General features: G+C 59.2%; 3 protein-coding genes across 3 annotated transcripts; 2 read left to right on the top strand and 1 right to left on the bottom strand.

Annotated features, from left to right (window-relative positions):
• Positions 1-33: 33 nt before the first annotated feature.
• On the top strand, positions 34-5,926 carry SF3A2 (splicing factor 3a subunit 2). Its single transcript, XM_054181802.1, has 9 exons — positions 34-97; positions 1,254-1,420; positions 1,896-1,967; positions 2,294-2,340; positions 3,027-3,136; positions 3,781-3,830; positions 4,142-4,282; positions 4,797-4,865; positions 5,447-5,926. Exons 2-9 carry the CDS (start codon positions 1,295-1,297, stop codon positions 5,777-5,779), a joined length of 948 nt encoding a protein of 315 aa, XP_054037777.1. The 5' UTR covers positions 34-97; positions 1,254-1,294; the 3' UTR covers positions 5,780-5,926.
• A 1,172-nt stretch (positions 5,927-7,098) lies between these two features.
• AMH (anti-Mullerian hormone) lies at positions 7,099-13,308 on the top strand. The gene is made up of 5 exons (XM_054181793.1): positions 7,099-8,667; positions 9,698-9,876; positions 10,674-10,797; positions 10,965-11,157; positions 11,323-13,308. The coding sequence occupies exons 1-5, from the start codon at positions 8,094-8,096 to the stop codon at positions 12,239-12,241; spliced, it is 1,989 nt and encodes a 662-aa protein (XP_054037768.1). The 5' UTR covers positions 7,099-8,093; the 3' UTR covers positions 12,242-13,308.
• Positions 13,309-13,374: 66 nt separating this feature from the next.
• On the bottom strand, positions 13,375-19,228 carry LOC128900540 (nucleolin-like). Its single transcript, XM_054181801.1, has 8 exons — positions 19,136-19,228; positions 18,353-18,490; positions 16,881-16,927; positions 15,912-16,074; positions 15,248-15,400; positions 15,094-15,156; positions 14,803-14,948; positions 13,375-14,670 (listed from the first exon to the last, which is right to left on the bottom strand). Exons 2-8 carry the CDS (start codon positions 18,468-18,470, stop codon positions 14,128-14,130), a joined length of 1,233 nt encoding a protein of 410 aa, XP_054037776.1. The 5' UTR covers positions 18,471-18,490; positions 19,136-19,228; the 3' UTR covers positions 13,375-14,127.
• Between the last annotated feature and the right edge of the window lie 4,075 nt (positions 19,229-23,303).

The following is a 23,303-nucleotide window of genomic DNA, read 5'->3' as shown; positions in this document are numbered from 1 at the left end:
CCCCGGAAGCGCTCCCGCCGGAAGCCGGAAGTCGCGCGCTGGCCGGAAGTCGCGCGCTGGACGCAAGCGCGACGCGGGAGCGGGGCCGTGGGCGCCGGTACGGGCCGGGGGGATGTCGGGGGGGCCCGGGGGCCTTGTCGGGGGGTGGGGGAGGGCTCCGTCCATGCAGGGGGGCGCTTGGGGAGTGTTTGAGGGGGCTTTGACTCTCGCTAAGGGGTTGAGGGTGCATGGGGGGGTTTAATTCCTTGATGAAGGGCTGGGCGGTGGTTGGGGGGTGTGTGTGATCCTTGCTGTGGTGGTGGGGGGTGCTTGGGGGGGGTTGACCCTTGCTGAGGTGTTGGGGGGGATTTGGGGCGTTTGACCCTTGCTGGGGAGCATTTGAGGGGGGCCTTGACCTTGCTGAGGTACTGGGGGGGGGGCTTTGACCTTTGCTGAAGAGTTTAAGGGTGTTTGGGGGGCTTCCACCCTTTCTGGGGGCGTTTGAGGGGGCCTTTGACCCTTGCTGAGGAGCTGGCAGTTTTTGAGGGGGGCCTTGACCCATGCTGAGAAACTGGAGCGGGGCTTTGACCTTTGCTGAGGAATTGAGGGGTATTTGGGGGGGCTTTGACCCTTGCTGGGGAGCGTTTGAGGGGGGCTTTGACCTTGCTGAGTGGCTGGGGATCTCCCTGGTCTTCCTTGTTGGAGGGTGGATGTGTGTGTGGGGGGGCTCTGTCCTTTGCTGAGGGAAGGGGGGGCTCTGAGACCTCACTGGGTGGTTGGGGACAGTGTGCAGAGGCCCTGGCCTTGCTGGGGGGATATAGGGGGAGCCTCTGACCCTCACAGAGGGTTTGGGACTGTGGGGGTGGCTCTGGGGCCTTGGGGGGGCGTCAGGGTGGTGGGGCAGCACCGAACCTCGGTGGTGAAGAGGGGCTTTGGCCCGTGGCAACTTCTGGGGCTGCTCGCTATCGAGGTGGAGGGTGGTGAGGGGTGCTGGGGGGAGTCGCTGCGCATTTTGGGGAGGAATACGTCTCTTTGGAGAAGAAGGGGCTGTGAGGAGATGGGAGGGGCTCTGGGGACCTGTTATTTTGGATCATTTTAGTTCTACTCAACTTACTGTGTCAGTGGTACAAGACCAGTTCCGTTTGAAATGGCATTGTGTGGGGAGTTCCAGGGCATGGTTTGTGGTGCTCCTGATGGGTCTAAATAGTGGTGTGAGCTCCAGGGTAGGAAAAGCGTTGGTTATCACTCATGTTGCTTTTTCCTCATTTTTCCAGACTCTTTCTCCATAAGTAGCTGAAGCACAGAAATCCCCATCATGGATTTTCAGCATCGTCCTGGAGGTAAAACTGGAAGCGGAGGCGTAGCCTCTGCCTCAGAAAGTAACCGAGACCGCAGGGAGAGGCTCCGACAGCTGGCTTTGGAAACCATCGACATCAACAAGGTGAGCCCTGGCCTCTGCCTGTGCAGGAGAGAAAAGACACGGGGCTGCCGTCCTGCAGACCGTTGTGAGGACAGGTTTAGAGCTTTGCCTGAGCGAAATAGCAAGAGATTTAGTGGATTGAAATTAAATATTTCTGTTTCTGGTAATGTGTGAGCCAAACGAGAAACATTTGTGATGGGGCTGACCAGAGAGGTGCCAGCATTTGCGTATTCGAGTAGCTGTTACGACATTATTTTCAGTCTTCTCGGGACTGGATTGTATTTTGCCGTTTCTTGCCTGTAGTTGGTATGCTGTCACCAATTAACAAAGCTGCTCTTGTTTCTCTCTGTTTTCATAGTCCTAAAGCAGTGTTATGCTATTAATTTAAATCTACAAACTCAGTTCTTCCAGTGCAGCAAAAGTTGGGCAGTATTTTGATTATTCTGTTGTTTTGCCATGTATTTTGTTTGTAACGTTTTAACAATTCTCTTCCCAGGACCCTTATTTTATGAAAAATCACTTGGGCTCTTATGAATGCAAGCTTTGCCTAACGCTGCACAACAATGAGGTGAGTTGAAGAGCTGTCTGTCTTGATCGCGGCAGCAGGTGTTTTAGAATAATAGCAGCTTCAAACGCAAGAACCGGGGACGTGCCTGATGGCTGACTGCTGAAGAGATGATGGGTGGGTACCGGCTCGTGTGTGTGTTAAGCCTGACAGTTTCTGACAGTTCGGCACTTGAGAACATTCTGCAATTTTTGAGTAAGATTGCTCTTTCCTAAGGATTAAAATATCCTTGTCAACGTGTGATATCCTCTCTCCTGTGACAAGTATCTGTCAGTGTAGGAACAGTCCTGTCTTCGTTTAACTTTCTTCTGCCTTGTTTTTTATTTCAGGGAAGTTACTTAGCACATACCCAGGGGAAGAAGCATCAGACCAATTTGTAAGTCATTCTGCACTGTAGCTTTATTCTCCATTACTGAAGCACTTTGAAACAATGCCTGCGTGCATCTATAAATCTTGAACTCCGTTATACAGTAGCACATGGTGCTCGAGTGTTCTCTGACTGGATTTGTTTCCTAGTGAACAGCCTGGCACTAGCCAGGAGGTACAGCCTAGATCTGCTCCAAAAAATGCCGCTGACAAGCTCCATTTTGAGCTCAAGTTCAAAGCCAGTTGTGGGATTCCTGAAGGATGGGGGAGAAGCAGTTCTAAAACCGTCTTGAGTCTAGTTACAAGCATCTGGTTTTGTGAATACAGGTTGGGAGAAGCTTGTAAGTTTTACATTAAGAAATCCAGTTTGGTTTGGTTTAGATGATTAGCTTGTGGGTTTTTTTTTTTCTTTTTTGTTTCAAGAAGTAAATCTTCTCAAATCCGTCTGTGGAGACGGGCACCAAGGTCATGTTGGGGGTGGATGACATAATTGAGATGACAGCCTTTAGTCGGGGGAAGGCGCGGATACAACTGGCCTGTAGTGGTGCACATGGAAGAGAAAATGCAGGTTTTCCTGGCATCCTTTCTGTGAAGCACCAAATATTCCGTGGCGAGGGATTCAAACTGCTCACTGCGTATCCTTTAGAAGCAAGTGTGGCTACCCTTTTAAATTTGGCACATTTCAAATGAATCCAGGGCCCGTCGAGCTGCCAAGGAAGCTAAGGAAGCCCCTGCCCAGCCCGCACCAGAAAAAGTCAAAGTGGAAGTGAAGAAATTTGTGAAAATTGGACGACCGGGTTACAAAGGTACGTCAGGGCTGTCTGTCGTCGGGGACACCTAATGCCTGCTGGAGCTTGCCTGAAGTGCAGTGCTGTGGGTGTGAATTATTAATTAGTCTTTTTAGCAGATCTGTCCATGAATAAGATATGGGCTTATCTCCTGACGTCCTTTATTGTTTAAATTACCCATGGAACATCTCTTTATTGCTGACAGCCGAGTGAGAACCGTTTTAATAATAGATTGGTACGTCTCAGGCTTTCAGCTCTTATAAGTAGTCATGCAGGAGACGATGACATTATTTCAGACTCTCTTCTTTTATTGTGCTGGACCATCTTTCACTAATGCTCCTAAATCACTCATTGCATGTATAGCTCAAGTTTTTTTGCTCTGAACTCCCCATTGTTTTGTGTTGGCCTTCAGTACAAAACTTGGCTGCTTTATCTCCCAGCTTTGCTCTGCGGCGCAGAGTCTTTGCCCCATGGCAGCTGAATTTTGCTAGAGATCCTTAGTAGCTTCGGTTAAAGACAATGTGGCAGGTTTTTTTTTAAATAAGTGGGAGAAAAATCTTGTAATACTTTGTTGTTAGAAGCTTTATGTGTTTCCTAGGGCAGAAATAATGTTGCTCTAACCCTGCTATGTGATGTTCTGAGCTTTCGTATTTTCTTTACAGTGACCAAACAGAGAGATCCAGAAACAGGCCAGCAGAGCCTTCTCTTCCAGGTAGGGCCGCTGTTAAATTCTTGGTGTTTGGGTTATCTGAGTGCTGCTAAATGAGCAGTTCTTTGCAGGATTCATGAAATAAATAAAATTAAAAAAAAAAAAAAAAAAGAAAGGCCTTACCTTGCTAGTCCTCTGCTGCTGATTGTGTCAAGCAAATCCACGATGGCAGTTGTTGGGCTGTTTCCTTTGGTGGCAGTAAGTTTTCTGTTTGGAACTGACCTCACTGTGCTTCACAGCTGAGGGATTTGTTCTGTATGAAGGGAGAGTGAAAAGGGGATGTTCCCCTTAATGCTGCAATATCACCCCAACAGATTGATTATCCGGAGATTGCAGAAAGTATCATGCCTCGCCATCGGTTCATGTCAGCCTACGAGCAAAGGATCGAGCCCCCCGACAGACGCTGGCAATACCTGTTGATGGCAGCGGAGCCCTATGAAACCATAGCTTTCAAGGTAAGATTTGGGATTAACCGATTATTGGGAAAGTTCCCAATAATCCCATGTTTTCCAAGACATTAATTCCCAGTGAACATTGTTATAGACTTCTGTTCTAGCCCTCAGGGTGTTAATGGAGTGGAAAGCGGGGGGTCAAGAAGACATGACTGGAAGTCATTAAACCCTGCTGAGAATTAGTGGAGGACTCTGGCATGAAAACTAGGCTGTGTGCTGCGCTCTGGGGAGCCATTGAATTCGCGGTGTCTGGCACAGAAAGGCGCCTTCTGGGCTTTGCTCCTCAGCCTTTGTGCAGATGTTAGGAGAGGGTTTTTTGCCAGCGCACTTGTCCTTGACCGATAGGGAGGTAACTTAATTCTTTCCTGTCCCCATCTCTATCTAATAACATCCGAGACTAGTGCATCTCACAAAGGCCTGGAATAGCTGTGCTTATCTTGCAGGCTCTGGTGCTAAAAAGGGCCATTGAGCTAATCTGGTGGTGCTAATAATAGCTCCTTCTTCTTTTTTGTTGCAGGTGCCAAGCAGAGAAATCGACAAAGCAGAGGGAAAGTTTTGGACCCACTGGAACAGGGAAACCAAACAGGTAGCTGAAGCACCGCAACGTCTTTCTTAAGGGTTAAAGAGTGAGCAGGGGGCAGAGCAGCTTGGGGGGAAAGGCAGTGCAGGGAGAGGGCGCATCCGCTATATCCCTGCTGGCTTTGGTGCTAAAAATCTTCATTCCTTCAATGCAATTGTGCAGTCGCTCCTCCTGACAGAAAGAGCTTCCTGTGTGTGATCTGTGTGGGAATTTAACCTGGGAGGTAGAATCCTCGCTTGCTGCCAGCAGCAGCGGAACGGTGCAGAAACCTGCAACAGTGTCCTCCCTGGGGCTCCTCGCTGCATGCTTCCTGCACCCAGGTCTCTGGTGAGCCTGCGGCGTGGGTGTACTCATTGGGTGTCGCATGTGAGAGCAGGGGACGAATGCCCGGGGGGAATACTGACCCCATCACGGGTAGCTTAGTGCTTAGAACAAGTTTCAGAGGAGTTAAAGTACTGGCCAAGTCTGGTGCAGGTCGTGAATGCTGCCAGGGTGGGAAGGCAGCCGTGGTCTGCGGAGGTCAGGAAAGGTCTGAGCTGTCCTGAGGATTAATGGTTCCCTTCTCTTTGCTTTTCTCCCCTCCCCAGTTCTTCCTTCAATTCCATTTCAAGATGGAGAAGCCCCCGGCTCCCCCAAACCTCCCTCCAGGGCCCCCAACCGTGAAGCGGCCTCCTCCACCTCCGCTGATGAATGGCTTGCCCCCAAGGCCACCTCTGCCAGACTCCATGCCTCCGCCTCCTCCGGGAGGCATGACCCTGCCTCCCATGCCTCCCTCTGGACCAGTGCCGCCGCCCCCAGTGCCACCTCAGTTGCCACCAGCACCCGGTGTACCTCCCCCTGCTCCTCTGCCCCCCATGATGAGGCCACCTCTCCCGGCGGAGGGGCCGGGCACTATCCCCCCTCCGCCTCCCTCCAACTGAAGCCCCTCCTGGACTCGGTCCCGTTGGACTCCTTTAGCTCGTATCTTTTTATATGCAGATCACGACTAATTCTGAGAAATATTCCTGTTTTGTATGCCCGTGAATTTGACTAGATCCCGTAGGTTCATTAAAAGGTTTTCAATTTTCCTGCGTCTTGGTTAAAAATGTTGCCGTCTGTTCGCTTTCTTTAGCTCTTAAACATATAAAACATTCCCAGTCTGGTTACATTTTGGAAATTCTCCAAAGAGGAGGCAAAGGATTGGAGATCTCCAGGCTCCTCACCTCATTCTAACTGAACAGCCCCATCGGCCTGGGCTCAGCTGTGTTGGCGTAAGGTGTTGCCCCTCTTGGAGTGTTTCATGTGCGTCCCAGAAATCACCGGCCAGTTCAGCAGTGGCTATTCAACTCCAGCCCGCCATCAAGCCGTTCGTTCGGTGGTGGGGAGACTTGTCATCGGCGCATGGCGAGGACTGTCACTGCATCCCCAGTGATGGCAGCGGTGGGCAGATTGGAGGGCAAGCAGAATTTCTCTGTGTTCCTGCTGGATTACGGTTGCGATGGGAAGAGCATCGCTCCCGCTGCATTCGGAAACCTTTCTCATCCCGGTGCCAGGGCACTGTACTCTAGCTCCGGTGCTGCCAGCTGAAAGCTGGAAACATCTCGACGGAGGAAATGGGTTTGACCTGTGTCTCGGGAGTCCTTGAAAAGCACCAGCCAGGATTTCATTGACGGTTTCAGAGAGGCACCCATCCCCATCCTTCCCCAGCACGCAGCTGCCCGGCTCCCCCCCGGCTGCTGGCTGGGCTGTTCATGCCAAAGGTGGGCTCACAAACGCAGCCCCGGTGCTCTCCTCTGCGGCGGTGGCAGAGATCTCTGGGAATGTTTAGTCAAAGAAATCACCAAAGCTGCAGTGATATTAAGTCTTTGTTTATTACTATAGTTCATTAAATGTTGTCCGTAACGTTACGAAGCACCTGCTGTCATGTCTGATTTTTATTGTATATATCCTCCCACGCCTAGATTAGTTTTGGCAAGCTTTTAGTCCTCTGTGGTTTTATTTATACTAAATACTTCCTTCAAACTATCATTTGGTTCCCATTCAAAAGGAAAAGAAGTTCTGAGATTTCTCCCCTCTGTCCTTTCCAGGATTGATTTCGCTGAACTGGGACGTCTCGCCGTGGGATGCTGGGGTGCCTGCTGGGGGACGGGGTGCCCAACTCGGGCTCTTGGCCAGTGGCTGGCTCGTTTCACGGGCCGCAGGGGAGGCTTTACTGGCCACAGCCCTGCAGCTGCGTGCCCTGGAGGAATCGAAGGCTTTGGCTCTTCTGGCCTGACGCAGGTCGCGCCCGGAGCCGGGCAGTGTGTCCAGCCCCTCCTGGCTGCCCCAGAAGCGCTTTGGCTCGAGCGGAGCTGCCCGATGCCCGAGTCAGCCTCTGTGGGTCTCCCCTTTGCGTGTCCTTTGTCAGCTCCTGGAGGAGAGAGAGGTCCACCCTCACCAGCCCCGTGGTGCGGTGCCTTTGTCCCCCTCCAGTTGGGGTGCGCAGCCCATTCGTGACGTGCTGCAGCCAGACCCTGAGCTCCAAACTGCAAAGTTTTGGAACCCCAGAGAAGGGTCCGAGTGTGCTCTGGAGCTTTTTTGCAGGTACCTTCCCCCCTGCCCTCTGTTGCCAAAAAAAGGCGATACCTTGGGTGGGGGGGGAGGTTTCCCTGGGATGGATTTGCTAATTCCAAGTGTTAGAGTGAGTGCTGGCATCTTAGATAGGGAAAAATCCTTATAATACATGTGTCGTGAGAATTTCTAAGTCAACTCTTCAGTGTTCAAACTGCAGCGTGCGAGGTGCCAGCCGCGGGGGGAGAGAGGCCGGCGCTTTCCATACATTTACTTAGTTTCTGCCCATTATCTGGCTTCGTCTCCCTCCTCCTGGTCTGGCGAATTCTTCCCTCCCGGTGTTTCACTGCTGATGGGAATAGTATGTGCCAGTCCCCATGAAGATCCAAGTCTAGACGTCCATCCTCCTTTAGAAAACATCTGAAGTCAAGGACGTGCGTCCCTACGAGTGAGGGAAACAGCTTTAATTTTTTTTACATTTCCAATACTAGATGCAAACCCAAAAATAGAACCAAAAAAGTTTCTTTGAAACATCCCTCCCTCTTCTCCGGCCTGACAGCCTTCAAGTTTCTCGAGGGAGGTGTGTTGTCAACTCAAGGCCACCGGTTTTTAAAAGGGAGACGCCGTCCTCCCCTCCCGCCCCAGTGCTCTGAGATGCGCGTGAGCCGCTCGAGCGACTGCCTGGGGAGGAGCTGAAGTGGGACCATGAGGGCTGTTCTTGGGGTGCTTTTGCCCTGCCTGGTGCTGCTGCTCCCCTCCACAGCCCTGCCCAGGAAGGGGAGCGCGGGGGAAAGGCTTTCGGAGGAGCTGGGACTGGAAGCGGGGGAGAGCGAGAGAGAAAACGTGAGTTTACAGGAAAGAGCAAGACCCAGCTCGGCGGCAAGATCCAGGATGGCTGTGGCTACTCGCCTCTTTTCTAAGCCTGACCCAGGAGAAAGGTGCCTCCAGGGGATGGCTGAGGATGGGGCCGTCAGCTGGGCCAGCTCCAGCCTGCACCCGTGGCCACTGGGGGGGCTGGAAGGGCCCGTGTGCAGGGTGAAAATGGACCAGGACGGGCCGACCCCGAGGCACCTGGAAGTTGTGGGTGTTCTCACCCACTACGAGAGCACCTTCATCAAGCTGTTGAGGCAAGGCAGCAGCTGGGACGGAAGCCACCTGGAGACCTTCGGGCTCTGCCCGGCCGGGGCGGCGGGTGCCACTCTCCATCCCCTCAAGCGCATCCACGCGCACGTGCTGGAGCCGGGGCAGGACCGATTCCTCGTGCTGCATCTGCAGGAAGGTTGGTGCGAAACCCCCGCGCCCGAGCCTGGCTTCGAGCAGGCCGATGCTGTTTCCTTGCCCTAAATCAGACATTTAAACACAGAATTAAATGGGCGGGGTTGGGTTCCTTTGAAAATTAGGCAAGCGGTGCCGTAAAATGTCTTTCCGGGTACATTTTTAAGAAGCTTTGGTAGTGATGACAGCTGGTGTTCAGCAGGGTGCCTTGTCCCAGCCCGTGGCTAATGCCCAGGTGCCGCAGTCTCGGCGGCGTCTGCTCTGCTTTGGAGATTACGAGTGTTTCTCACTTTCTGCCTTAATGACGTGGGTTCGGGCCCCGTCCCAACTTTGCCCAATGGGGAAAAGTGAAGAGAGGGTCAGACGGGTGGATCTGGCCGCTCCTCCGGTGGGGTGAGCCCCGGCTGCTCGCAGTCGGCTGCAGCACATGCCGGGCTCTGGCGCTCGGTGCCACCGGGGAGCGCAGGGTCCAGCTGCCCTGTAGGGAACACGGCAACGTGCACCCCGCCGTCCCGCCGCAGTGGTGAGTGCAGTGCGCGAGGGACGGCACCCTGGCTGACCCCTCGGGTTTAATCCTCTGTAGCAAGAGGGTCACGGTTGTTCCTCTCTTGAAATCTCTTCCTCCCCTCCTGGATTTTGGGTTTTCGGCTGAACTCGCCGGTGCTGGGCAGGTGGGGAAGCGGCATTTCCCCAGGTAGCGCTGCTGGCTGCGACGCAACGGCCGCAATGTCCCCGAGCCACCGGTGGAGCTGCCATGGGAGAAGAGAATTCCATGGGGATCTGCCCATGAAAATTTGCCAGAGCCGCTCCGGGAGCGAGGCAGCCCCCGGCTCGCTGGGGTTTGCCCCACTGACCCCCTCCCTGAACCCAGAAAGGAGATTTGCTGGGTCCCCCCACCCTGTTGGCTCCTGGGTGCTCTGGCCACCGCGTGGGGCCGGTGCTCGGCCCCGAAGCCCCTTCCTCACCCATCGCCCTCCAGGATGCCCACAGCCACCGGAGGGGAGATTCACCCCGCTCTGTCTTCTCCTCTCCAGTGCAGTGGGAAGCCCAGGCCAAGCTGTCGTTCAAGCTGGTTTTCCAGGCGGAGGTGGGCCGGTCGCTGGGAGAGCTGCAGGTGGCTTTGCTGCTCTTCTACCTGGGCCGGCGAGAGGGGCCGGGGGCCGGGCACCGGGAGGAGCTGCTGGCCACGGGCACGGGGCTGGCACGGGAGCAGGTGGGTGGCCGTGGCCGGGGGGGTCTAGTCCTGGGTGCAGGGAAGGTGGGAGGGAGGTGTCTGAGCTCTGCTGGCCCAGCACCTTTGCCATCCCCTCCAGTCACTTTTCCATCCCCTTCCAGTCCTTTTCCCATCCTTTCACAGTCCCTTCACCATCCCCTCCCGGTCCCTCTGCCATCCCCTCCCCAGTCCCTTTACCATATCCTTCCAGCACCTTTTCCATCCCCTCCCAGCCCCTTTCCCATCCCCTCCCAGTCCCTCTGCCATCCCCTCCCCAGTCCCTTTACCATCTCCTTCCAGCACCTTTTCCATCCCCTCCCAGTCCCTTTCCCGTCCCCTCCCAGCATCCCTGTCCTGTCGCACCCTCCCGCCGGGCCGAGCCGTGCCTGAAGATGGTGCTGTTGCCCTGTCCCCAGCTGCCGGCAGGGCCGGAGGGACGACCCGGGGTCCCCAGCCCCTCCTGGGGGTCCCGGCTCCCCGGGGCTCTGCAGCCTCCCCGGGGGCGGCAGCCGCGGCCCCGCTGCCGGAAGAAGCGGGTCTGGGGCCGCTCGGGGCTCTTTGCCCACCCGGGGGTCCCCCCTGCCCCCCACGGCTCCCCGAGGAGCTCTGGGGCTGGGGGGGAGCCCCCCTGCCCGCTCTGCTCCCGGTGGTCCCGAGCCTCCCACTTCGCTGCACCCCGGGCCACCGCGGACTGGGTGACCCGGAGCCAGCGGGGACCACAGCGGGGGGCTCATTTGGGTGTCCTCCCCCCGTGACGCCTCACCCACGGCCTCGGTGGGTCTTTCGCCTCCCTGCAGAGCCTCTGCCTCGCCAGGGACACCCAGTACCTGGTCCTGGGAGCCACCGTAGCATCCGTCGCCCGCAGCAGCGAGCAGCTCAGCTTCCAGGCTTCCCTGGCCATCAGGCGTCGCGGGGACGGAGGTAGGGACATGGGGAGCCCGCGGCGGTGGGGGACACTGGTGTCCGTGCCCTCTGCGTCCTGCCTTGGGCATTTGGGATCCTCCCAAGCCCGTCTGTAATGAGGGGCTGCGGGGACGTGTGGGAGATCCCTGACCGCCATCCTCCCCACCGGCTCCTCTCGTCACCAGGTGCCCCCCTGTCCCCCACGGAGACCCAGCAGCTCCTTTTCGGCTCCGATGACAAGTGCTTCACCAGGATGACCCCCGTGCTGCTCCTGCTGGCCAAGTCACGGTGGGAGGAGGAAGAGGAGGTGGCTTTGGCCCCTTCTTCCTACCTCTCTGCCGACGGGGTGGTGGACATGGCTCCGTACCCGCAGCTCAGGTCTGTGGCCCTGGCCGCAGCCGTGGAGAAACGCAGGGGCTGGGAGCTGGGGGGAGAAAGGGGCAGCCCCAGCCCTTCTGCCGTGGGTCAGCAGTGGGACGATGTGGGGCAGGGACCCCTGGGGTACAAGGGGACCCTGTGACCCTCGCTGTGTTCTCCTCGCAGCCCACCCCAGGCTGGGACGGAGGAGCTGCTGTCCCCCACCGCCCCGAGCCAAGCCAACGCTTCGTCCCCGGCGCCCGGCAGCAGCAGCGGCCAGTTCCTGGGCATCCTCACCCAGTTCATCCGCCGGGTCCTGAGCCCCTCCAGCGAGCCGCCCCCCCAGCCCAGCTCCCGCCACTGGCTGGACTTCCAGGTGATGGAGACCCTCCCTCACCAGCTGCTCAACCTGTCGGAGGAGGCGGCGCTGGAGCGGCTGGTGCAGTCGGAGGAGCCCTCGGTGCTGCTTTTCCCCCAGGACAGCGGAGCCGTGCTGGAGCAGCACTTAGGGGAATGGCAGCCAGAGGGGACCGTGCTGCAGCTGCTGATGGGCAAGCTGCAGGCGGTCATCCAGGAGCTGAGGGACATCCCGGCTTTCCAAGCCAACACGGGGCTTTTCCAGCATCTCCTGAGCTTCTGCTACTACCCGCCGGGGCCGGGCGAGGGTCAAGCCGTTGAGCGGCCGCCCGGCTCTGGGAAGCTCCACGCGCTGCTGCTGCTGAAGGCCCTGCAGACGGTGCGGGCGCGTTGGCAGGAGCGGCGGAAGGTGCTGCGGCAGAACCGCAGCGCGCGGCACCAGGCCCACTGCCGCCTGCAGGAGCTCACCATCGACCTGCACGACCGCAAGTTCATCGTCATGCCCACCGTCTACGCGGCCAACAACTGCGAGGGGCCCTGCAAGCTGCCCCTCTCCACCCGCGTCCCCAGCTTCTACTCGCACACGGTGCTGCTGCTGGGCATGCAGGAGCGGGGCTCGCCCCTCCAGCGGGCTCCCTGCTGCGTGCCCGTCCGCTACTCCGACCAGCTCATCATCAGCCTCTCCGCGGAGGGGCTGGAGGTCCGCAAGTTCCCCAACATGGTGGCAGAGGAGTGCGGCTGTCGGTAGAGCCGTGCCCCCCCCCCGCCGCCTCCCCGCTCGCCCCGGCCCTGCTCCCGCTCCGTTTCGCCCTCACAGCCGGGGAGCTGGTGCTTTTCTCGCCGAGACGGGAGCTCCCCGCCTCTCCTTTCCCCGCGGTTTGGCTCGTTAGTATCGCTCTAGTTCTGGGTTCTGTAGCCGTGCCGGTCCCTGGGGGCTGCTCCACAGCCCAGCATTGCCCCACGCTGGCTCCCGATGCTGGGATGCCCCAGGTGCCCATGGGGCCGTGCCGCAGCGTGGCTCCGACCCCGTGGCGGGGTTTGGGCTGGATGCGGCACCGCAGGAGGGCAAGGCTTGGCTGATCCGTCCAGGATCGCGCTGATTTATCCCTTGCCTTCTGCTCCTGCCACGGCTGGGCAGGGCAGACGTTGCTTCTTCCAAGTTCCCCCCTTGCAGCATCCTCTGGCCATTTCCCAGCCCTCTGCCTGTCTCTAAGCCCCCGCCGGCCACGTGGCTCCACCTGTGAAAGCAGAACAAGAGGCAAAAAATCCCCCAAAGCAGAGACCAGCTTTGCCTTTCCCTGACCTGTGTGAGCCAGGGGCCATGGAGAGCCGCTGGCGGTGGCTCGGGGCTCCCTGCTGGGTCCCGTCTGCGTCGCCCCCCACTGACCCCACTCCCGGGGGGCTGCCAGAGCGGGGGATGAGGGGAGGGAGGGCTGAGAGAGGGGAGCGATCCTGTTACACCTCCCGGGCTGCTCAAGCCATTAATAGGAGAGGCTGCAAACGGCTGCCAAAGCACCTGCTCCGTGTCCCCGCCGGCGTCGGCACGGAGCCCGCCTGCCCCCGGATCATCTTCCCAGCTCAGCCCGGCCCCTCCGCAGGGTCCGATGCCCTGGAAAGCAGCTCCTGGGCCTGTCCCGGCTGCAGCCCCCCCGGTGCTGGGAGCTTTGGTGCTTTGCAGTGTCCCCACGGGGCTGGCGGGGGCACAGCACACACTGGGCCCATCCCGTAGCCCACACAGGGATCCACTAGCCCTGAGCCCCTGTCTGCTGGGGATGGGGGTGGGAGGGCACAGAAAACACACAAACATAACCAGGGCCAAGATCTTTTCTTGTTTTGTTTTTGTTTTTTTTTTTTTTTTTTTAAAACATTCAATTTCATACCTTATTAAAAATGAAAATAGTTTATTTTAACCTCTATTGATTTAGCAAATACTGAAACCTGCCGTGGGTTGGGGCTGTGAACGTCTCCTGTAGTTGCTACAGCGCTGCGTGATATTGCACTTGTGTTCCGTTCCTAAAAGCGACTCTGGGAAGGGAAGGCCCGAAGGGATCCCCGGGTGATGGGCTCTCCAGCCCTCTTGTGTTACCAGCAAGCTTCGCATCACCCCGCAGCGATGGCACCGGGGTCCGGTGAGGTCATTCCACCAATATCCCTCCGAGGACGGCTGCAGCCTGGCTTCCTTAACCCCGAATCCACTTCTCTCTTGATTTGCTTTAAATAAAACCATTAACTGAAGCGAAGAGCTACACAGTCTGGAGCCAAACTCTGTTCACGGGGATCCCTGTGCCCACTGCGCCGCCCCGATGCCTCGGGGACCGCAAGTGAAAAACCAGCTGCAAGGGGGATTTTTGGGTGGGGATGGAGAAATAGCATGAAGCCCAGACGAAGACGCTCCTTCCCCCGGTCCTTTCAGGTTGCCTTTGTGCGTTTAATCCAGGGGGGCCCAAAGTCCCCGGGGAGGCTCGTGCCAGGCTCTCGGGCCGCTCTGCCGCTGCTTGGCGATCCTGGAGCGCTGCCCGGGGATGGATGTCCCTGGAGAGCAGGCAGGGAGCAGCAGGGTGCCCTTGCCGGGGGCGGCAGCGGGGTTGGACCCCCCTGGATTCAGCATCATCCAGCCCCCCGGTCGCCTCAGCCTCAGTCGCGCCTCTTGCCCTCCCTGTGCCTGGCAGTGCCGTCCTTCCCCAGGGTGGCCACCGGCTCCCAGGGCTTCCTGCCCTTCTGCTGCCGCCAGTCCCGCTTCGGGCTCTCCCTGCCGCCGTCGGTCCTGCCGGGACGGCCCTTCCACCCCTCCTTCCTGGGCTCGTCCCGCTCCCGCCGGCTCTCCTTCCCCTCCCGGCCCCGCTTCCTCTGGGGCTGCTGCTCCGGCTCCCGGGGGGCCCTGGGGGCTCTGCTGGGCTTGTCCCCCTGTGCCCTGTCCTTGGCTCGTGCCTCCCTCCGGCTGCTCCGCTCCGCCTGGGCGGCACGACCCTCCCGGGCCTTCTCCTCCTTCTTCTCTAGCTTCTTCTCCCGGCTCTTCTTCACCTCCATCACAGCTGGTGGCTCCTCGGGGACATCCACAGGCTCTTCATTCTCATTCTCATTCTCATTCTCATTCTCATCCTCATCCTCATCCTCATCCTCATCCTCATCCTTTGGTGTTGAGCGGCCAAACCACTTCTTGAAGATCCAGGGCTCTGCCTGGGGGGGGACAGAAGGGACCAGGCAGAGGTGATGCAGCCCAAGTGACTGGGACCTCTCTCCATCTCTCCCTCCATGGATGAGATGCTCCCCCCTGAGGAAGCTGCTTCTCCCCCCACCCTGGACCCGTACCAGGTTGCTGTCAGCCTCGTCGTCATCATCGCCATCATCACCACCATCATCGTCACCATCACTGGCCTCGAACATGCTGCTCTCCGGCTGGGCAGGCTGGGCAGTCACCACTTCTTGGACCTCCTCCTCCTTGGCGCTGACCACCTCTGGGAGGGGAGAGGGACAGGCCACCCTCAGCCGGGGACAAGGCTGTTCGGGTGCGATGTCCCAGCCATGGAGTGCCAGGACCACCCCACCCTGGGATGTGGCCCCGTCTTGGGGATCGGGGCAGCCTGGAGCATCCAAACCCACCGTGAAGGGGAGGCGGTGGAGGGTCCTGCCTGCCACGGCTGATTCCCTCCCTGGAGCATGGCGCTGGAAGAGAGGAAGGAGAGGAGGGAGAGGAGGCAGGAGGTGGCAGCAGGGTCTGGCCACCTTGTCCCCCTCCGTCCGGCTCCTGGCTCACCTTGGAGCACCTGGAAGGTGACGCTGAGCAGGGCGACGACGGAGGCCACCAGGATGCACTTGTTGAGGGTGAGCCCTTCCCAGAGGAGCGGCTCCTCCGCGGGGTCCAGGCTGGGGGGCTCCACCTTCCTCTGCACGGGGAGGCTCCTGGGGACTGGGGAACCCCCAAGGGAAACAGCGTTACTGGGGGAGCTGGGAAGCGGCAAAGGGCTCCGTGCTGGTGGGTTTGGGAAGGACATGGGCAGGGGCAGGAGCTGCCGGCCTTACCACTGCCAGCGTAAGGCGTTTGCACTGCAGGGGTGGGGAAAAGGGTGTCATGGGGGGCTGGGGCTGAGGTGTTTGGGCCACGATGGCATTACAGCCCCCTGGGGCTCAAGCGGGGAAAGCCTCTGCCCGTGCTCCTGCCTCTGCTGCTCCCTGCCCGGGGGAGGAGAAGGAGGAGGAGGAGGTGAAGGAGCAGAGTTTGGCAGGTGGATGGGAAGCCCCATCTCCATGTCGCTGAGCTCCCAGGGGACTGTGGAGAGCAGAGCTCATCCCGCCACTGCTCCACGGCCAGACCGTGCTCCTGGGCTGGCCGGGGACACAGGACAGGATCTATGCCTCTGTGACCACCTGGGACCAGGCTGGCCATTTTGGGGCAGAAAAGGGCTTTTCCGCACACCTACCTGGAGGCGCGGTAGCGCTGCCTTTGGCTCCCACCTTCTCCGCCCGCTTCTTCTCCGCCACTTTCTTGTCCACGCCGAGAGGCGCTGGCTCTGGCATGCTCAGCTCAGGCTCGTCCGGATCCTGCTCAGAGACACCAAGCCAGGTCCTCGCCTCCTCTAGCCCCTGCGGGGAAGGGGGCGAGCGTGGCCGGGGGTGTAAGAGCATCGCATGGCCCCGCGGGGAAGGGAAGAAGCGTGGCCGGGCAGGATGGGGGACACGGTGCATGTCTGTGCCCCCTCCCAGAACAAGGGGTGCTCAGGGACCCAGGGGTCCCCTGGGTGCTCCCCGCGTCCCCCAGGGCTGAGCCGATGCCCCTGCTGACCCCCAGACAAGGCTCATCCCCGGCTCCTCCAGCACCCAGCCCCAGTGCCTGTATTTGCATCGACAGCCTTAAAATCACGTTGGGGTGACATTTTTTTTTTTTTTTTTTTTTTTTTTTGTCTGCTAAGATGGATTTAGCCACTAGCTGGCTCCATGCTGCAGAGCAGGCGCCGGGGTGCGGCTGCTGACCCCCCGGGCTGCGCTTGAGCAAGCCCACCCCAGAGCAGCCCTGGGGCTGGATTCGCCCCCCGATGAGCAGGGTTACGCACACCCGCCGAGGGCAGCGGGACGGATGCAGGGCACGCTGGCTGGTGGGGTCAGGGCACCACGAGGAGGGGGTGCACGCAACGATTTGGGGGTCTGGGCTCGGTGCTGCCGGGGACGGGGGGGTTTGGTGGCCAGGCTGGCTGCTGGTGTGCGTCAGCGGATCGGTGCCCCGAGGGAGAGCTGCCCACCAGCACGGATCAGTGACAGCGACAGCTGAGGGACGCGGCTTTCGGCTCCCCTGGGACGGACACTCTGCTACACCCTGCAGAGCCCTCCTGGGCGGAATGCCACCGCGGGACAGTCCCCCCCCAGCCCCCGGCCCCGGGGTGCTGCGCACTTACATGGGCTCTACCGCTCTCCCCGTCGCTGCTCACCGGCGCGTCGGCATCTGTTAAAGACAAGCACGGTGCCGTTCATTAGGTGGGAATCACCAGGGGCTGGGGGCGAGGGGTCTTCCCGTTGCCACCCAGCCCACAGAGCGGGGACATCACAGCCACGTTTCTCCCGTTAGCGCAGCCGGGTCACCCCTGGAGAGGTTTCAGAAGACAGGCAAAAAGCCACCCGGCCATCGCGGCAAGGTCGGGGTGTAAGAGCGGAACCACACAGGTCTGTGGCTGCTGAGCCCCAAAACATCATGGGACTCAACAGACATGGCTCAAGCCCATATCATCCTGGATGTCCTTGGGGAGCTGCAGCCGAGGGGGACGGTGACCTCCGTGCCAAGACGCACTGAGGGGGACCAACTGCCCAGGGTGCGTGTGGACACCCTGAAAACACGTGGCTGGAGGCAGCTCGGGCTGTAGCCAGGACAGTAGGACAAACTCCAGGCACCATGGAGCAACCAGACCTCAAAGAAGACTTCAAGCCACCCAAGAGGACCACGAAGCGCAGGGATGACTCTCGGGGCTTTTCCCAGTTGTGAAGTGGGGGAGAAAACCGGAGGGGTCCCGAGGGCTCTGCAGGGGTTCGATGCAACAAAGGGCTGGGGAGCGTGCTGGGCTCCCTGGGGGTCTCTCTGCCCCTGGCTCCGGGGTGGTCTCTGGGTGGGGGGGAGAGTGCACCGACCTGCCCCAACGCCAAGCGGCCTCAGCCCTCCCGGCACCTCCGGGCACAGCCCTCGCTCCGCTGGGATTTGGACGCCGCATCTTTGCAAGCCCTCACCAGAATTTTTGCCCCCTTGGAGCCGGATTTAGTTTATTTTTCCCCCGGTGGAAGAATGAACGCTGAGAAAAACCACCAGCTCCCAGGATGGAATCTAAGACACGATATTGGAAGCAAAACGGGTAAATAAGAGGAAGCCTTTTGACTGGGGAACCGCGGCCTGAAAGGTCTTTGCTTTCAAGAGGAAATAAAAAAAAAAGTCTTCAGCTTTGTTTTAGCGATGGTGAGTCTGGTCCTTTCTCTGCTGGGAAGCGAAGGAGCTGCCCCAGGAGTCTCGCGTTGGCTCAGGGGGTTCCCAGCCCCAAAGAAACAACAAAGATGGTGAATTTTTCCCTAAAGACTTTTTCCCCCAAGTGCCTGTCGTGTTTTTGAGCTACACGCTGTTTCTGAGCAAAGATGAGCCCGAGGAAGATGGAGGAGGCGATGAGCCTCCCTTCCTCTTCGCCCTGGCCGTGGCCGATGTCCCCGTGGGGTCGGTGCCGTGCGGGTGCCCCTCGATGTCCGAAGTTGCCTCTTGATTTCACTGCACCGCAAAGAGCCATCTCTGCCGTGCCGAGCCCTCTCCTGTGGGGCTTCGAACACCGTGGCAGCGGCGCTTGCACGGCCACAGCCGGCACCTCCTGGTCACCGACTCGTGGTGAGGACAAGGTACCTTTTCTCCCGTCCTTCCTGGGCTGCCTCTGAGGGCTCCCCGCCTGCCCGGGCAGCTCGTCGGTAGCCTCGGGGCATCCCAAGTCTTTCTCCAACACCTCCCGGGAACCCGCTGCCATGTCACTTCGAGGGACTCTCACTAAACCGAGAGGGATAAAACAAACGGCGGGCGGTCAGCAGTGCCCCGCGGCACACGGCTGTCCTGCCACGGCCTCGCTGCGCTCCCAGATCCCCGGCCGGGCTGTTCCCACACCTCCGTCCCTCGGGCTGCACCAGGACGGAGGAGCCCAAAGGAGGAGCCCAAACCGCCTCCAGCCCCCAAGGTGCGTTTCCAGGTTGTGCCACAACGGCTGCAGGGCTCTGTGACAGCCGTGCCGTGGCCGGGCAGGCAGCCATCCTCCCCCTGCAGCGAGCTCCCCGCGGGCGTTAACGCGGTCCCAGAGCCGACCGGCTCCATGCCTGGGGCTGTTCCCCCCGGGATGGGAGGTGGGGTGGTGCCCCGGCAGAAGGCAGATGCATTTCAGGGCTCTACAGCCCGCGCAGGATCCTCATCCCCAACCAGGACGGGTCATGTCACCCGCAGGACCAGGTTTCCCGGGGCTGGTTCCTATGGGACCAGCTCCAGCACCGACGTACCAAGCAAGCGGCCACTGCCCAGGCCAAGCAGGGCAGGGATGCCCACCAATGCCAGGGATGGCCACCGATGCCAGGGACGGCCACCGATGCCAGGGATGACTTGCCCATGTCACACAGCCCCAAAGCCCAGCTCCAGCCCTTGGCTCACACTGACGCCTGCTCAGGAGCCCTCCCGTGCGACCACTCGCCACGTCCACCCCCTCCCCGGTGCTGCCCACGCTCCCACTCCCTCGGACGCCACGCTCCGCACGCCAGATCTTCTCTTAAATGCACAAAACCACAGCCATTCAATGAATAAATCGGCTCCGCTCCGCCGTCGCTGGGACTTTTCCTGCACGAGCTCCCGAGGTTGCCTCTATCGCTGACTCACTTCAAAGAAACTTCCAAAAATAGTCCCCCCGCCTGCCCCGCTCTCCCTGTGCGCGCTCGCATGGCAGCGCCGGGATGGGGCCCATGGCCCCTGACCCACTGCTGGCCGGCAGTGGGGCGAGCACTGCCTTGCGGGCTGTGCCCGTGGGCTGCCCCACGTCCAACTGAAAGGGTTAAAAGCCACAAAAAGTTGTACCTGGTGCTTGACCACCGCGACTGCTGCCTTGCCTCCAGCCCCCCGGCTGGCTCCGGCTCGCCGGGGTAATAAACAGCAACAGCTGCCGGACGGTGCCGGAGCAAAATAGCACCCAATCACCAGGAGCCGGAGCACCCGCTCCTCAGCCCCAGAAAAGGCAGTTTAGCCCCAGGCATCGAAAGCAGGGGCTGCCGCCGGCAAGGCAGGCACAGGGGGATGCGGCTCTCCAGGGGACGCACCTGGGACATGGACTGTCCCTCTGTGAGCGTCGCCGGGTGAGCACGAAGCGGGGAGAAGGGGTCGTTTGCTCCCCAACCCGGGGTCTCTGAGCCAGCTGTGGGATGGATACAGTGCCGGGAATAGAATCATAGAATCATAGGATGGTTCAGGTTGGAAGGGACCTTAAAGCCCACCCAGTGCCACCCCCTGCCCTGGGCAGGGACACCTCCCACCAGCCCAGGTCGCTCCAAGCCCCGTCCAAGGAACCCCTCCACAGCTTCTCTGGGCAACCTGGGCCAGGGGCTCACCACCCTCACAGCAAACAATTTCTTCCTCACATCTCACCTAAATCCCCCCTCTTCCAGTTTCAAACCGTTCCCCCTCGTCCCATGGCTCCCCTCCCTGCTCCAGAGTCCCTCCCCACGTTTCCTGGAGCCCCTTTAGGGACTGGCAGGGGCTGGAAGGTCTCCGCGGAGCCTTCTCTTCTCCAGGCTGAACGCCCCCAGCTCTCTCAGCCTGTCCTCCCAGCAGAGGGGCTCCAGCCCTCCCAGCACCTCCGGGGCCCTTTGCTGGACCCTGGATGCAGAGAGGCAGATCAGACACCAGGCACAGTTAAGGAGGTGGTGCAAGAAACAGGAGGAGCAACCCCCTGGGACCAGCAGTGCTTAGACAACCCCAGTGAAAACCACTTTTTTGCCAGCGTTTAGAGCAGGTCCTTTGCTCTCTGGCCCCTCTCTTCCCACAGCCAGGTCCCCAGGGGCTCTGCCACAGCCACTGGCACCTCCTGGGGACGCGGGGAGGGATGTGGTCCTCAGCGCAGCTTCCCGCTCGCAGGAGGTAGCGAGGAGTTGAAGCATCTCTGATTTGGGGAGCCGAAAAGGACCATCGGGCTCCGGCCCTGCCTGTGAAGGTCACCCAGGGTCCCCAGCTCAGCCGGGGCAGGTACAGCCTCAGGCAGAAGCGCCTGTCCCTGAGGTGGTGCAGCCATGGCTGGTACCAGCCCGGATCATCCTGGAGGCATCCTGCCTTGAGGACATCTCTCTTACAGAGCGCCACTTCTGAAAGACTTCAGGATTAAAAAACAACAACCCCCAAACTGTTGACGTTTCACGCCTGCAGTATTAACATTTTTCTTTAGCAGAGATGTGAAAGGGCTTTGATGGCAAGATGTAAAGGAGGAATAAACCGGGCACTGGCATCCCGGAGGGGACTCAGCCTTTTTCCAGGGCTCCGGCCACCTGGTGAGACTGGGTCACGGTCCTGCGTTAGGACCGTGCAGCAAATGAACCCGGGAGCAGCCCTCTGCTTTCCAGGGCAGGGATTTCCCCTCTTTGGCGGAGACAGGACCGAGCACGCCATGAACCCTGCTGCGGTACAAAGAACGTGCCGCAGAAGCCGAACGCAGATGGAGGAAGGGATGGAGCCGTAGCCACAGGCCGCCCCCCCACGCCGTGCCAGGGCTGCGGGCGCACACGCCAAAGGTGGTTTTCACAGTTTTATTCCTGCCCCAGTAAGGTCAGGGCTATTACTGGCAAGGCACGTTTGCTTCATAGGGACATAATGAACGCAGAAAATCATAGAGGCCAAACAAAAATCCCTGCTTCTCCCCATTAATCGTGTTTCCCATGGTGCTCGCAGCTTTGCAAGCTTGTTCCTGCCTCCCGGGACGCCCAGGAAAGATCCCAGGGGTGGAATGGGCAACGTTTGCATGCGCAGAGCTCAGGCAAAACACCTTCCCGCTTCGTCCCTGCATGGGGCCACGGGACAGAGAGCTCTCCTCGCCCTTTCCAGGACCTTTCAACACCCAGTTCCTGCAGCAGGGAGGGACCGGGAGCATTTTTGCCTCCACACGTTTAGCTCTGAGCAGTTCCCCGCCGAGCTACAAAGCCTCCATCTCCATCGGACAATTTATCCCAGGCAGGTGGAGGAAAGAGATTCCCAGAGGCAAATTCTTTCCTAATCCCTTGAAACCCCTCCCCAAATCTCGGCTTCTCCCTTACCCCGAGACTGATAAAAGTGTCTCTGGGACGGGGTTAGCTCGGAGAGGGGGAAACACGATCCGGCTGCGAGACCAGGCAGGGAGAAGGCTGCTGGTGGAAAAGCTCGGGAGGGCAATCAAGCAGCGTGATGGACGGGGGCCCGGCTGCACACAGGCTGTGCCCCATGTCCAAGCTAAATATTGACTCTCTGGCTTTGGCTTGATAACACAAATCCGTCTTCTCTGACTTCCCAGGCTGTCAGCTTGCCTGGGATTCACGGGGGTGCGTCCCTGGCCGCCGTGCTTGGCCGTGGCTTCGGGGTTTGTGGTCCAGGCGGACTGAGCTGTGCTGCAGCATCCCCTCGCTTCTATGGCAACGCTCATTTATCCTCCCACCAGGACATCGCCTTCTTTCTCCCCGTCTTTAATAACTCGCAGTTAAAAGGCAATCACAAAGACATAAAATTAGTCACTGATTATTTTCGGCACAGGTTAGTTCTGGGGATGAATTTTCTTTTTCTCCGTGCAATTCTCCCTCTCCCTAGAGCCCCTGCTGCTATGGCAGCCCCAGCCCCACTCCTCCTCCTGCCACGGGGATGCTCGAGCTGGTTGTGCAGGTGGGTTTCCTGCTCTCCTGGCTCTTGGCCCCAACCCACTGGCTCACAAGGCTGGCTTTTTTCCCCAGATTTCATCCCTGGCTCCACCAGACCTGCCCAGCCGGATTCCCAAGGCTTGGGACTCAAAAACACCCTTCCAGCCCTTGAAGTTTTCATCCTCCAGCCCCTCACGGAGGCAGGCTGGGCTCTTGACCTGATTTTAAAGACGGGAGTTTGGATGCTGTCTGCTAAGCCCAGGTCCCCTGGGCAAAGCACAGCTCTGCAGGTCAGTCCCTGCTCCAGCAAGAGCCCCGTGACCTCCATGCTGGCACCGTCCCTTTGCGTGGCTGGGGGTGGCAGTGGGTGGCGGCTGATCCGAGGCTACACAGGTGAGTGTCCCCCCCGCTGCCGGCACCAAATACCTGACGGAGATGCTCAGGACAGGTGTTGCACGGGCTTGTTGGAGTGCTTTGTATCTCAGAGCCCTCCACCCTTCTCTCAGATGTGGCTGGAGGTTGCCACCGGGCTGAGATGCCATCGGAGTGGGGAGCAGGGCTGGCAGCTGGGAGAGAGGATCACGGAAACATGATTTCTCAAGGAAATCAGGTGAAAGAGCATCCCGATTCCTTGCACAATCAAAAACCTAAAGGCACAGGTGTCCCCATAGCAACCTGGCCACGTCCCAGCGCTGAGAAGAATATTCTGCTGACGCAAAATTCCTCTTTCAGTTGGATGCAGCATCCATCAGCTCTTCCCATCCTCGGCGGTTGTGCAATGTCTGGGTGCTGAAACACAGCTGGTGCCTCCTTACCCCGAGGTAGCAACACATCAGCGTCAGCCAGGGAGATTATTTCTCCACGTGATTGCAAGAACCACAGACCTTTACGAGCACCGGCGTTATTAAGAAGCGCTCGGGAAGTCACAGGAAATGAAGAGACGTCTTCCCTCCGCCAGCTGT

This window comes from Rissa tridactyla, chromosome 22, assembly GCF_028500815.1.
Source record: "Rissa tridactyla isolate bRisTri1 chromosome 22, bRisTri1.patW.cur.20221130, whole genome shotgun sequence".
Lineage (NCBI taxonomy): Eukaryota > Metazoa > Chordata > Aves > Charadriiformes > Laridae > Rissa > Rissa tridactyla.
This window is presented reverse-complemented; position numbering and strand designations above follow the sequence as displayed.